Below are 14,525 nucleotides of genomic sequence, written 5' to 3' on the forward strand. Positions count from 1 at the left end.
TCTCCATGTGCTGGCAATGTCATAGTTCTTGGTGCCTATTCAGATAGAATGAAAAGGACGTGCAATTAAAAAATCAGTTCCTTGAAGACACCAGCCGCAACCCCAATGTTCAATAACCTCCTGCGGTTAGCTAGGGAGACACACCGCTGTCGTTGCATCAGCTTTGATGCATGGCAGCCGTGTTTGGTTGGATTCTGCCGAGAAGCAAAAGTACTATGCGTTTGTCTATAGAAAACACATGTATGTGTTTACATAGAGAAAGATTTTTATGTAGAAAAATTGTAGTGGTAGAAGTTAAGTCTAGTCCGGTTCAAGTCAGGCTTCTCTTGACTCCTAGAAGCAGATGGACAGGAAAGAGGATGACGAAGTAGAAGTGACAGGGGGCACAGCTTGGCAGACACAAAGGGAAATGAATCCACTGTTGGTAGTCTTCGGATGGCGCCTGGGCTCGGCAGGTGATACAAGAAGAGATCAAGGAAGCAGACCCAAGATCCAGCTGCAGCAGAAGGCAAAGGAGTCCAAGAGGATTCTGTCTGACTCTGCTAAGTCTCTTTCTTATATGAAAGGCCACATCCCTGATTGTTGAGCTCCACCCACACCCTTACCCAAGAGTGTCTACTTGACATCATCCCGACTCACCCCAGCAGCTTTATGTACGCAACAGAAATCGCCAACACAATCGCCAGCACACTTCAGTCTGTCTCTGGCCATGGTGCCAGTTCATCTCATCTAGGGTCCTCCTCCCCTCACTGGCCCTCCGCTTCACCAAAATTGCGATCCCTCCTGATGGCGTGTCCAAATACAGCGAGTGGTGCAGGACAGCGTCCTGTGGGCATCTGCAAGGTTTGCCTAAGCTGATTTTAGAAGTCGGGTTTGTCTTAGATTTAGTCTGGAAGCTCGGCTGGAACCCGTCCACCTGGGTGACCCCGCTGCCGTGTGAAAGACCAGGGCCTTCGCTCCCAGCATGGCAGCAACATGCAAGTCAGCACAGTGCACAGTCGGGTAGGTGGTGGCACGCACGTAGTGAGTGCCGAGTGGATCCACATGGGATGGCAGAGAGAGACCCTCACGTGATGGCAGAGTTCTGCTGACGTTTGGCCCCACCCACAGAGTGCCCCAATCTTGATGCTTTGTGGGGTGTGTTGACGGATGAAGCCGTTCTAATGCACCGGCTGCTCCACATGAGAAAGGTGAGGCTGTTGAATATCCAAGAAGATTCCCTGCAAGGAGGATATTACTGGAAACCCACAGGGGCTGTGGTTCTTTGTCCTCTTGGGTCACTGCGAGTAGACTCGGGTCCGTGAGTGGTTGACTGTGGACAGCTCCGCTCTCCCGCAGCGTGGCACCCCTGTCCTCTTCCTTACAGTGTGCTTGCTCCCTTCTCTCCCAAGGAGGAAGTTGGCCGGATCTGGAAGATGGAGCTGCTCAAAGAATCAGATGGGCTGGGAATTCAGGTTAGTGGAGGCCGAGGATCCAAGCGTTCACCTCACGCTATCGTTGTCACTCAAGTGAAGGAAGGAGGTGCCGCTCACAGGTGACTAGATAACTCCCCCACCCCTACCCCAATGTTCCTCTGCCGCCTTGTCCTCTTGTCTCTTGTCGTGCGCCTCCCCACCCCCCCACCCCCTGCGCCTCTTCCCCTTATAATTTAAGGCTCTCACTCCTGAAAGCTTGTGCAGAAGCGAGGAAGGAAACCCAGCAAGCCGGGTGGATTAAACACACCTCTGGGCACAGGAAGTGACTAATTGCTGAAGACAGTGAAGGGGCTGGAGAGCCAGGAAGGAGGGGCTGCAGTCCCTTCCTGCCCCCCGCCCCCAGCACCAACACCGCCCCACATTTAGTTTCGAGCAAATATTTCTTATCCTGACGTTTGGTATGCTGGTGATGAGGGAGTAGGCGGCTCCTTCCAGAGAACCCCACCTCCCCGAGGCGGTGGCTCATGGCTCGGCAAAGTGATGGATGGTCACCGAGGCCAGAGTTCGCAGACCTCGTCAAGTCTGCCGGGACCTTACGCACACTCAGACGACCTGAAAACAAGCCATGCTTCCACATTTCTTTTTCAATCCGAGCAACTGTCTGAAGTGGGAAAGAACCTCTTCTCTCTGAATCAAAGGTAGCTGCTCTCCTAAAGGCTGGTGGTTTGAACCCACCCAGAGGCAGGTACCATGAAAGAAAAGGCAGGGCAATCTGGTTCCGTTAAGATGACCCCCAAGAAAACCCCAAGACTTCCTTCAGAGTCCCCCAGCAGCTGTCTGCAGGGCACTGTGCGGTGTGTGCGTGTGCTGCGTGGCCACACAAGTGCAGAGAGACGAGGAGGTGCAGAGGGAGAGGTGAGGGGGTGATTGATTGTCTTTGAACTGGGTGTTCAGCTCCGGGTCCCCAGATGCTAGGAAGACTATATATAGCAAGCCAGCGTGGTAGTGGCCGGCCCGAGACCGAGAGGGCAGGAGCTGCCGTAGCGTGGACTCTGCAGAAGGGCGTGGGCGGGCGAGCACGTCTTTGCTCAGTCCTCTTCGGAGAAAGTACGGTGTTCCTGGCGAGAGACAGGAGTAACTGGTCGTCAGCCCTCTGAGTGGGAGCAATTATCAAAGGATGACGACTTTCGCTCTTGCTTCTAATTGGAGTACACAGAACAGCACCGTCCAATTTTCCAAACGATGTGTACTTTGAGGTTCACCCCCCCCGCCCCCGCCATCTTATCGCCCTGCTCTCAGGTAGCCCGGGTCTTAGGTTCTGGTCTAGCTTTGACAGTCGGCAATTAGGAACTTCCTGTGCCCAGAGGCGAGCTCTTGCAAAACTGTACTTGCCGATTTTCCATCTGAGCTGTTTGGAGCGGATCTTACCATTTTCTTTGCTTGTTTACTGGGGGTGGTGGTGGTGGTGGTGTAGTGGTGATGGTGCTGGTGGTGGTGTGTGTGCGCACACGCATGCGCATGCTCTTGTTTCTACCTCTGGAGTGTGGGACTGGCAAGTGGAAACAAGTGGAAAACAGGAAATGATAAAGACATAATTAGAGAGTGGAAGGGGAAGAGAGCGTGCAGATCGGGGTGGGGGATGGTATCGGTGTAGATAAGTACACGCAGGCCACCGATCAGAATCATTGCATGTCCCTCGACCCTGGTCCTGTAGGAAGCCCACTCCAGTACTTCCGAGTTCCCACTTTGCCTATTCTTTGTGGTTCCCCCAACCCCGCTTTCATTCCAAGCAAAAAGCAGAGACCATTGGATGGCACTGGTGCCTCGTATCTTTTATTGAAGCAGCCTAAATGCATAGAAGAGATGACAGTCCCCCTCCCTGGGGGGAGGTTAAGTAGGGAAAGACCCAAAGTGGGAAGAGAGGTAGTGAAGCTGAGAGAAGCTGGTCGATTCTTTGGGAGGAAACAAGTGGGGAGAGAGCAGAGTTGGGTGACTCGGTGGCCCTGGTAACATTCACAGGCTTCAGACCCATTTCCAGGGTGCTGATAATGAGCCTCCAATGGGGATGCTGAAACCCTAGAGTCCAGGCCTCACCAGATTTCCTTTCTCATATGCTTCGCAACCGAGATGAAAAGGCACTGGTTTGTTTGGGATCCCAAAATACCAGACTATTGGAGTTGGCTCGGATGAAACCAATAGGAATTTTCAACCCACGATTGAAACTTAAAACCAAACTCACTGCCATCGAGCTGATGCCTACTCAAAGCCACCTTACAGGACAGGACAGAACTGCCCCTGGGTTTCTAAGGCTAACTCTTTATGGGGTTAAGAAACCCCATCTTTCTCCTGTGGGAGCAGATGGTGGTTTTGAACTGCTAACCTGGCGGATTGCAGCCCAGTGTGTATTCCACCAGGGTTCCAGCCCATGATAAAACGGGCAGCCGAATGCTCTGCACAATGTACCACCCTAGGTGAGGCAGCCCCACAACAACTGGATCTGAACCAATTGCTGGACCAAAGGAAAGATGTACCACCCTAGGTGAGGTAGCCCCACAACAACTGGATCTGAACCAATTGCTGGACCAAAGGAAAGAAGCTCAAATCCACTGTAATTTGATTTCAGATAGTAAAGAAACAGAGAACTCACGCACACCCCCCTGTTTGTCGACCAGGTCTCAGGCTTGCAAGTCAGACAGTGTATTTGTTCGCATGTTGGTTCAGTCTTCTGCTCATGAAGCTTAGCTATAGGGACATGGACTTATACGTGGCCCTGACCCTGGACCTTTGTCCAGGAAGTGCCGCAGAGGGAATCCACAAGGCTGTGTCGCATGGGAAAAGATACGCAGCGGTTTAGACAGGGAACCTGCTGAGCTTCAGGTGCCTTTGCTCTGCCGGGACTCAGCTCAGGGTGAGGGCAGGATGGCAGGCCAGGGGAAGACAGACCACCTGGACAGCCCGGAGCACTGGGCTCTTGGTCCTTTCACCCTTTTCATCCCCCTCGATGGGAGGCGTTGAGGTGGCATTGAGGGCAGACATAGTAGCAGCAGAAGCACATTCTTATTAGAAAGAGACCCTCTGAAATCACAGAGATTTTTAATCCCTCTAGCGGAACTCTCAAAGGAGTCCTGATGGCCTAGTAGTGACATAGTGGACTGCTCCCCACGAGGTCAACAGTTTGAATCTACCAGTGGCTCGAAGGGAGAAAGACAGGGCTTTCCACTCCTGGTAAGGAGTAACAGCCTCAGAACCCCATGGGGCCAGCTCTACCCTGGCCTACAGGGTCGCTGTGAGTTGGAATCGACTCGAAGGCAGGGAGGTTGGTTTGGGTTTGGGAGTGGGTCTCTACAAGGAGCCCCAGCTGTACTCAGCCGATAGCAGAAAGGCTGAGGGCTCGAGCCCAGCAGCTGTAATGCAGGAGGCAATGTGACAGTCTGCGTCCACGACAATTCCGACAACCCTTAGGGGGTGGGCAGTTCTCTCTCCTAGAGGGTCGCTGGGGCGCAATGGACGGGCTTGGTCTTTGTAGAAGAGCTCTCGAGGCAGCCTGGTGATGCAACAGTTAAGCATCCAAACCCCACCCCCAGTGTCTCTAAGGAGGCAGACCTGGCAATCTGCTCTGACTCTGTCCCTTGGGGTCAGCATGAGTGCGTGACAACAGTAGCCCTCTGGTCACTGGGAGACTGCGAGACAAGGGCAGTCCCATCTCAAACTGTCTCTGGTTGTTGGTGCTCTCTCCTGACCCCATTGTCCCCGTTCCTCTCAGGACCCTCCCCAGATCCAAAAATGGTCTCCCCCCCTCCCCGCAGCCCAGACTGTCTTGACAAGGGATTTGTTATCCTCTCCGTTTCCCCAGGGATGGCAGACTGGCCTTAGGCGATGAGCTGCTGGTCATCAATGGTCACTTACTGGTCGGGCTCTCCCACGAGGAAGCTGTGGCCATTCTCCGTTCAGCCACTGGAATGGTTCAGTTGGTGGTGGCCAGCAAGGTAGGTCATTTTTTGTTTGTCTTTAATATTTTTTTTTAACGGCGGTGCTAAATTTGGACTGAGCTCTGCCCACCCTGCCCCCCTCCACACACACACCATGTATACAATTGCCCATCTGCCTGGAGCCCTTTGAACAGCTGTGATTCTGCAGTAGACATCCAAACCGAGCAGTCATTTGATTGTTTGGTATTGCTCTCGGGATCTTTATGGGGCATGGAGACACAGTGCGTCCTCAGCTACTAAGTGAAGAAAGGTGGCCCTTTCGACCTCCCAGTGGCACCAGAATAGGAGAGCATGACAGTCTACATCTGAAAGGTCACGGCTGTGGAAAGCCCTGTGAGCACAGTCCTACCATGGGTAGCAACAAGGTTTTTAGGGTTTTTATGGATATTTGTTGGGGGAGCTCTGGTGGCATCATGATTACAAGTTGGGCTGCTAATTGCAAGGTCAGCAGTTCAAAACTACCACCCGCTCCATGGGAGAAAGACGGGCCTTTCTTCTCCCAGGAAGAGTTACAGTCTCGGAAACTCAGAGTCACTTCTACGCTGCCCTAGAGGGTCACTGTGGTCATCATTGATTGACTTGATGGCGGTGCGTTTGGCTCGGGTTTTATAGGTCTCTGTTAGGAGAGGGAAAAGGCGCAGGGGGTCTAGGGAGAGGTGAGTGGTAAGGTAGAGGAAGGATGAGTAGATAGTGTCCGCTCTCTTGGGGGGAAGCTGCGGAGACGTGGGAGTCTGCTGGGCACTGCGATGCTCACCACCCACATTCTGAGGGACGAAAGGCTCGGGGGCTAGGTGGGAGGAAGGCCTCAGGTCAGAATTGATGCAGTATAAGAGATGGAGGAGTCTTTGTGAAGCTCCTTGGTCCACCCTCTGGGCCCCTCCTTGCCACCCCATCTGACACGTGATATTTGACATGTGACAACGTGAGGTCAGCCTTCTGTGGCCAGTTCACCAGCCTCCAAGGCCGAGATGCCCTTACCAGCATGAGGACTTCCCCCGCCCCCCACCTGTTCTTCCACCTCGCTGCTGCCTCTTCTCCCCAGTTCTCTCTGCAGTGGGTCCCGAGGTCCCAGGGTGGGACTTCTTCCCGACACCTCCAAGGCGTGTGACAATAGGGCCCCAAGAGCAATTCTTTCCCCTGGGTTCTGCCAGCCTGACACTAGAGAATGGAGTCCCAGGCTGGTGCCAGGGACTCACACGTCCTGCTGCTACCAGCAAAAGGAGAGATCCAAGTCCACCAGAGGCACCTGGTGAGGTCCTGACCCTTGGCCTCTGACTGCCTCCTGGAGGGCCGTTGTGCTCTGGACCCACAGGGTCCCCCATGATCCAGGGTCAGCTCAGTGCGGCTGACGTTGATGGTATTTCTTTTTAACTCCTGGGGCCGGAGCAGGAGGAGGAGAGGCTCTCGCTGCTCTCTGATCATCTGTGTTTGCCGATACTGGTCCTAGGAAGGGGTCTTCGTGGCTGGGGAGGTACTGAGCTGCCTGGTCCAACCCTGGCAGTGCCATCCCCCCACTCTCACTCTCCTGTGGCTGGAGAACATGATGGTTCCTATGCCAGCATCACACCCCGGACCGTGTTCTTGTCTGCTGGCTTCCTCCAGTGGCTTGCTCGCATGGGAATCATTGTCACGGTACATTCCAGCTCACACTCAGGCCAGGGCACAGCAGGACGAAGGCCCGCCCCATCCTGCGCCCTTATGTTGGAGCTGCTGCCGTTGCCGGGCCATTCCTTCCCGATGGCACAGCGCCATGCCATCATCCGCAAACCACTGCAAAACCAACACATGAAACCAAGCGGGGCCCTTTGCTGGTAAAGCTACTGATGACGACGCCTGCATAGGATTGAGATGTGGCCCAAACTGCGTCTCACACTCCCAGCTCTCAGTGAAGAAAGGACACGTAACATTTTCTGGGGCTTTTCACTTTGTAGCACATTGCATTCTTTCCAAAGAGAAAAGTCCCCGTGACGTTTTTTTCATTCCGAAGTTGAAACCCAACTCCAAGTGGCTAATGAACCTGCTGCTCGAAGTCACACCCCCGTAGCTGACGACCATACCCAGCCGGGCAAGATACCAGCCACCCCGGAGCCCGTGGTGTTGGAGACCGTGCTCCTGTGACAGGATTTGCTTTGGAAACACTGGCCGAGGTGCCTCCACGCTTGCGTTTCTGCTCTAGTTCTCAGCCCGTTGGCTGCTGGGCATCTGAGCCCAACACACAGACCCAGACCGCTCCCTTCTTCCAGTTTGCTCCTTTTACGACGAGACAATACCCTTTGGCAGCAACTCCAAGGCGCCCATCCTGTCTGAGAAACATGAGCCTTTGGGCACTTCCTGGTATCCCTATTGCTCTTTTACCTCCATGGGCAAGAAAGTGCCTCGTTTTGTTTCTAGCCCGGCCCCTATGGAGCCAGGACAGCGAGGCAAGCCCTTTGACTTGCTGATTCTAAGGACTAACGAACATGTAGAGGACTCTTAGTCTGGGTCTTAATCCTGCAGTCACAAAACCAGTACAAAAGAGGAAGCCCCTCCATGGGATGGGTTGACACAGTGACTGCCGCAGGGCCTCAAACAGAAGAGGGCTTCTGAGCATGGCGCCGGCCGGGCCCCGCTGCATTCTCGTATACACAGACCACCATGAGTCGGACGCCGACTCGTCAGCAGCTCACGACCCAACCAGATTAGAACAGGGAGTCCTCCGCGGTTCCGTGCTCAGCTGCGGGCTGGAGCGCCACAGGCGAGCTGTGGCCGGCCGTATGCTTCGGTGGAGATGAGTGCAGCCGTCGTCACGTGCCACTGCGTCAGTTAGGTCTCCTAGGGGCCGCGTGCGCATCAGAATGGAGCGCTGCCGGTCCAGGGCCGTCCTCCCATGGTCGCTATGGCAGATGGCCTTCGAGGGCCTCCGCCCTCCCAGGCTCCTCTGATGTACAGTACGTAGTGCATCAGGGTCCCGCTGCGCTCTGTGAGGTTTTCACCGGCCATTGGTTTCAGAAGTGCTCCTCCTCCTCCTCCTCCCTCTCCTCCTCTTCTCCCTTCTCCTCCTCCCCCTCCTCCTCCTCCTCCTTCTCCTCTTCCTCCATGGCCTTTCTTAGTCTGGACGCTCCGCTGAAATCTGTTCACCGTGGGCGGCCCTGCTGCCATTGGACATTCTAGTGGCCTAGCTTCCAGCAGCACGTGTTGCCACACGTAGCCATCACAGTACAGCAAAGTGACAGAGATGTGGTGGTCTTGGAAACCCTCCGAGGCAGCCCCCCTCTGTCCTGTGGGGTCCGCGGGACTCGGAATTGCGTGGACGTCACACAGCAAGAGCGTGAGAAATGGGGCAGTTATTTGCTCGTGATGATGTCTCTTGGCTCTGTACAAAGTGAGAGCTTCATCAGCTCTTACGGAATGAATGAACTAGGAAGTGAGTTCTGATATCCCTAACAACACATGCTCACACAAGCAAGCCCACTGCCATCAAGTCACGTCGAACTCATAGGGACCCCAAAGGACAGAGCAGAACTAACTGTTCCTTTGGGGTTCTGAAGCTGTTACTCATGCCGGACGCAGACTTCCTCCTTTCTCCCTCAAAGCAGCCGGTGGGTTTGAACTGCTTACCTTGCGGTTAGCAGCCCATTGAGTAACTCATTATGCCATACACAGATTTTTTTCTCTCCTTTATTCCCCTATATACGGTGCAGTGCTTCTGCATTGGACTGCAATTCTCACGGTCGGCAGTTTGAAACCACCAGCAGCTCCCCGGGAGAGAGGCTGGGCTTCTACTGCTGTAAACAGCACAGTCTCAGAACCCGCAGGGCATCGCTGTGGGTCAGCGCGGACGCGATGGCAGCATGTTCGTTTGTTTTTAATACATATTTGCTGTGTTTCATGGAGAAACACCTCCAAAAACACAGTGAAGAAAACGAATTGTTTATCCTTGGTTGTGCTGACCTTGAACTGGTGTGTCACACACAGTGTAAAAAACCACTTGATTGATAGGTAGCTCACGTGGCATACCATTGAGTAGTTGCGTCGGATTATCAAAGAGCCATACCAGCAGCCGTGTAGTCCGCTTTAGAACATCCTCTTCTTTCTTGTTCTCATTGTGAGTAGCGCCCCATCTGCTCCCAATTTCCCCTGTCCTCCCCCTCAGACACTATTCATCCAGTCTCTCTATTGATTTAGCTGTCCACATTGCATATCCAGAGAAACTCACAGAGCACAAAGAAAATAAGTAAATAAAACCAAGAAAAGCTTCCATTGAAAAGAGGAGAAAATAGTAGAAGCTAGCACAAATTTACAATGGGTCAAAAGGAAGACCGATGAAAAGGTGTTAAATTTTAACCTAACGACGACTAATAAGCGACTTTCCAACTCCACCCGTGTGATAGCCCGGCTGTGATAGCCCGGCCATTCACGTCTCTGGTCGGAGGAACTTGCCACGTCTGCAGTTTATTCAGCACTTGAGTGAAATCCTCACCTTTTATCTTTCTTTTACTAATGGCCTAGGAGAGCTGACATCGCAACATAGAACTGACCTAGCTTTTTCATTTAATAACTCTTTCTTTTCCTTAGTCAAAACCTCAAAAAATTCACCACTGTTGAGTCAAATTTGACTCCTAGTGGCCCAGTAGGACAGGGTAGAGCTGCCCCAGTGGGTTTCTGAGGCTGTAAATCTTTATAGGGGTGGCTGGTTTGAACTGCTGGCCTTGGGGTTCCCAACCCATCACTCACTCCACCACTAAGGCTCCTGAGCCAAAGCCTAGCAGTCTCGTAGTTACACTTCCTGATCTAAAAGTGAATTCTCTTCAGGCACCAACTAGTTAGCCAATGCCATTGGAACGAGGGTTTTGTACCTGCCATTGCTGACCATGGCCATGGAGTTGACTGACTCACAGCCACCCTATAGGACAGAGCGGAAGTGCCCATAGGGTTATCAAGGTTGTAAGTCTGTACGGAAGCAGACTGCCACGTCGCTTCCCTAACGGCCAGCCTTTCCTTAGCCATTGTGCCGGCAGGGCTCCTGCCGTTGTTTAAGGTGGGTTGTGGGAAGAGGGGCGTCCTGCTGACAGTTTCTGAAGAATGAGGGGTAAGGTGCCGTGAGGGAAGGAGGCATTCCTCTGTGTACTGGTCTTGCAGTCGTCCAATGCACCGATGTTCTCTGGCCTTTCCCAGCATCCCTGTGTGCTCCTCATGGGCCCTTGGGATTGACTGTCACGTGACTCGGATGGGCTTCAACCCACAAGCCACGCTGATTCCTAATCTGTACATCGGAGCATCAGGCCACATCAGTGAAGCCCCCTTTACGGTCTCGTCTTAATGGAATCTGACTCCTTGTGTTTCATGATCACCTTTAATGCTTGTTGGAGGCGCTTTCATTGAAAAGGGCTTTCTTTATCTGTCTCTGCTTTGGCGCTTTGATTTAATAAACAGTCTCATCTGTTTCCAATGAACATATGCTGGTGAGATGTGCCGTGTCAGGTAGGGCACAGAAGGGGAGAGCTGAGGTCTGTGCTGGGCCTGGGAATTTGGAGATAAAGGGAAATGGCGTTAAGCTGGGGACTTCACAGACAAGCAGGGGAGGCAGGCTACAAAAGTTGCATGTCCGCTGCTGTGGGGAAAATGCAGTGGCAAAGGGTGATTCGGGTAGGTCTGGAGAAGCAGGTGGTTCTCCAAATTAGGGTGATGGGGAAGAGTGGCAGAGTCCAAGGCGGAGTGGTGGGAACTTCAATGCTTGGAGATTTGAGTTGACCCAGAGCACCTCGGAAGAAAGGTCTGGAGATCTTCTCTAAAGTGCATGATTCTGCTGTGACACACCTGAGGCCACCTTGAGGCAGAGGGTTCAGCTGGTGGGAAAGGCAATGGGCTGGGGCCTTGTGTTTGGAGGTCAGCATGGCTGGGAGGCAAGGGCAGAGGGCAGAATGGCAGGAGTGTAGAAAGCCAGGCAGAAGCTAATTATCCAATGGGCTGGCCTACCAGCGAGGGGGCGTGGACTACATTCTGAAGGGAACAGGGAGGGCATTAAAGGGCCTGACGGTCAGAAGCTGCTCATAGCAAGGTTGGTCTAAGAAACACAGCTCCAACAAGGGAAAAAGGGAAATGTCTGGCTCTCAATCTGGTCCACACCCTGACGAACCCTGGGGTTGGGATGGGGTGGGTTACATGTTGGGCTGCGAACCACAAGGTCAGTAGTTTGAACCCACCGGCTGTTCCTCAGGAGAAAGTTGAGACTTTCTACCCCTGTGATGGTTTACATCCTTGTCAGCCCCTAGGGCTGGTTCTCCCCTGGCCTGTAGGGTCCTTGAGTCAGAATCTGCTCCACAGTCAGAGGAGTTTAGGTGTTCTGCCTTGGTTTGGTTTGGTTTGGTGTTTTGCGAGCATGGAAATGCAGACCACCACATACATTCATATTGTCTATGGATGGGGTGCCCATAGCATCCCCGGCTCCCCAGTCAACCTTGGCCTTGCTTCCACCGAGAACTGCAGGGGCCCAGGATAACCCCTGGATCTTTCCTTGTGTCCCCAATAGGAGAACTCTGCAGAGGACCTTCTCAGGTTAACGTCCAAGAGTTTGCCAGACCTGACCAGCTCGGTGGAGGACGTGTCCTCATGGACTGACAATGAAGACCAGGAGCCAGATGGGGAAGAGGATGAAGGGACCGGCCCATCCTCTGTCCACGGCGCAGTAAGTGGGTCTCTGGGCTACTCTGGGGGGATGGTGTGCCCCTGGGTCGGAGGAGAAGTGCTTTGAAGTAAGGGGATGGAGGTGATGGTGGGGTAGCACCTGGAAGCACCAGGCCTGGTCCCAGTGTGGCTGTCTCTGGAGATGGGGCGAGGGGCAACCAGGACAATTCAGATATCACAGTCCATCCGAGGTCTTTCATGTTGTCACTTATAGAAGAGTTAGTCTCCCGAGGGGAAAGGGGACAGGAGGAAATTCGCTTCCAAACCAGAACTCTCTGAGTTACCGTTTTTAAAAACAGATGAACCCAATTACTTAAAGCCACCTGGTATTGCCTTTTAGCCGTGCCCTGGTGGGGTAGTGGCCACTCGTTGGCTGCCAGATGCAAAGTCTCCTGTTCAAAACCACTAGCCCCTCCACAGGAGAAAGGAGAGGCTTTCTCCTCCAGGGTAGAATGTCAGTCTGCCCTGCCCTGTCGGGTCACTGTGAGTCAGCGGCGATATGATGGCAGGGAGAGAGAGATGGGGTTGTTCTGAGTCGGAAACGACTCAGCGGCAATGAGTTTAGTTTCATGTTTGGCATTGCCTACTAATCAACGAAACCTCGACAGCCTTCACAGACGGCCTTGATTAAACCTGCCTCCAGATCCCGTTTAGCCAGCGACTGGGTGGCAACATTCTAGGTGTTTGCAGTTTCCAGCCAGCTTGGTGGGTCTGGCTTTTTTGATGGGGTTCTCTCGCCATCACACCACCGCTCAGGAGCTTGATCTCAGAAACATCTAGGGGGGACCCCTCCCCTCATACTGTAACCTCTGCCCCAGTTCACCCCCTGCTGTGTAAGAACAGGGTCGGGGGGGGGGCGGGGGGAAGGTGTTTCTGGGACAATCTTGGGAACCCTGTGGGCAATTCCGGTGTGAGGAGGCATGGTGAAGGCTCTCGGGGGTCTCTAAGAAAGAAGGGTGGTCCCGGACCTCACGCTTCTGCAAGGCTGAGCTTCAGGCTGTGGTTCTGAGTGTGGCTTGGACAGCCCGTCCGATGGGAAAACAAGAGTTTCAGGAAGTGTCCTCGAAAGACGCTGCTGGTCCTGTGTGGACAGGAGAGGGCCTGATGGAGCGTGGCACTCCAGGTCTCCGGAGGGATGTGCCTAAGGCAGCAGCTGTTTTGATTGGCAGCTGTGGCATTGACTGCAGTGCCTGCTGGGTCCCAGCTGCCCTGGGTTGAAAATGGTCTCTTGGTGGGGGCCTGAGCGAGGTCTTTTCTGGGCAGCCAAATACCAAGAACACTCAGGGCATACGTGTAGGGACATCCCTGTGTTTGGCTGGCCATCAGATCTGGTCTTGCTCCCCTGGCTTTAGGAAGGAGGCTCTCAGGCCCTGATGTTAAGTTGGTGGGCAGCCGGGGGCTGTGTTGCTCAGGGCCGCTGGGCATGGGCATTCTCACAGACCCCCATGCACTGCCTCTGGCTTAGGAACAACTTCCGGCACCTCAGTGTCCACCACTACCTGTCTGACCTCAACACCCCCTCCAGGAGGTCTTCCCCAGAGACACAGGGCCTGCATGCATGGGCCCAGTGTGAAGTGCACCTGTGTTGTCCTTCCCTCGGTGCCGTGAGTGGTTCTCGAGCTCTGGGAGCACCTGGGGAAAGAGGCCTAGTAATCTACTTAAAAAGCAACCCTCCCACGCCTGCGTGGGGTCCCCAGATAGTCCCTGTGTTCCTTTCGGCAGTGGTCCCCATGAACGTGGCCTTCCTGAAGCAGCTGTGACCCAGGGGGCAGGCTGTGGAGTTTGTTCAGTCTGTACCCCAGGTGTGCCCCGTCCATGCTTGTGTGTGTATGTGTGTGTGCGTGCGTGCGCACGAGGGGGGGGAGGAGGGAGAGGGAGAAGGAGGGAGGGAAGGATGGATGGATCAATCGATGGTTGGATGGATGGACAGTCTGACAAATAAATTGACAGCACAGCTGATCCACCCATCGCTTCCCATGATGTCCCCATGCTGCCACCATAAGTTTGGGTCACTTGAACTTCAGAGGGCCCTGGCACACAATAGTCCTTCTTGTTTGTGTCCTCAAAGTAGAGAGTCTCTCTGCTGTGCCTTCTGGAGGTTTCTGTCTAGGGTAGGAAGATCTTGGCAAAGTATAGCTTTGGGAGGACACATTGTACTCTCCCGCCGAACAGAACGCTCGGTGTAGCACTTCGTTAATAAGTCAGCCTGCTTCTCGTGATGTTGCTTTGGTCAGGGCATCTTCTTAAAATAGGTGGCCAGCAGACTAACCTTGTCTCTATCAACCTCAATGCTGACTCATGACGGCCCATGTGCTAGCAGCAGAACCGCCCCTGAGGACTTGCCTGGCAGCTGTTGGAGGCTGTTGGTGAAAGCAGATTGCCAGGCTTGTCTCCCGCAGCACTGCTGGATGGGTGTGAACCCCCAACTCCTGGGCGAGTCCTCAAGTTCAGTGTGCAC

At 53.7% G+C, this 14,525-nt stretch overlaps 1 protein-coding gene across 1 annotated transcript in view; it reads left to right on the forward strand.

Moving 5' to 3' along the window:
• PDZD2 (PDZ domain containing 2) overlaps positions 1-14,525 on the forward strand; it is a 258,471-nt gene that overhangs the window by 157,756 nt on the left and 86,190 nt on the right. Inside the window, exons 3-5 of the mRNA XM_075542642.1 lie at positions 1,392-1,534; positions 5,269-5,401; positions 11,913-12,068. Coding sequence (XP_075398757.1) covers positions 1,392-1,534; positions 5,269-5,401; positions 11,913-12,068 — 432 coding nt within the window. The remainder of the gene's footprint in view (positions 1-1,391; positions 1,535-5,268; positions 5,402-11,912; positions 12,069-14,525) is intronic.

The sequence above is a fragment of the Tenrec ecaudatus genome, chromosome 2, assembly GCF_050624435.1.
Source record: "Tenrec ecaudatus isolate mTenEca1 chromosome 2, mTenEca1.hap1, whole genome shotgun sequence".
Classification (NCBI taxonomy): domain Eukaryota; kingdom Metazoa; phylum Chordata; class Mammalia; order Afrosoricida; family Tenrecidae; genus Tenrec; species Tenrec ecaudatus.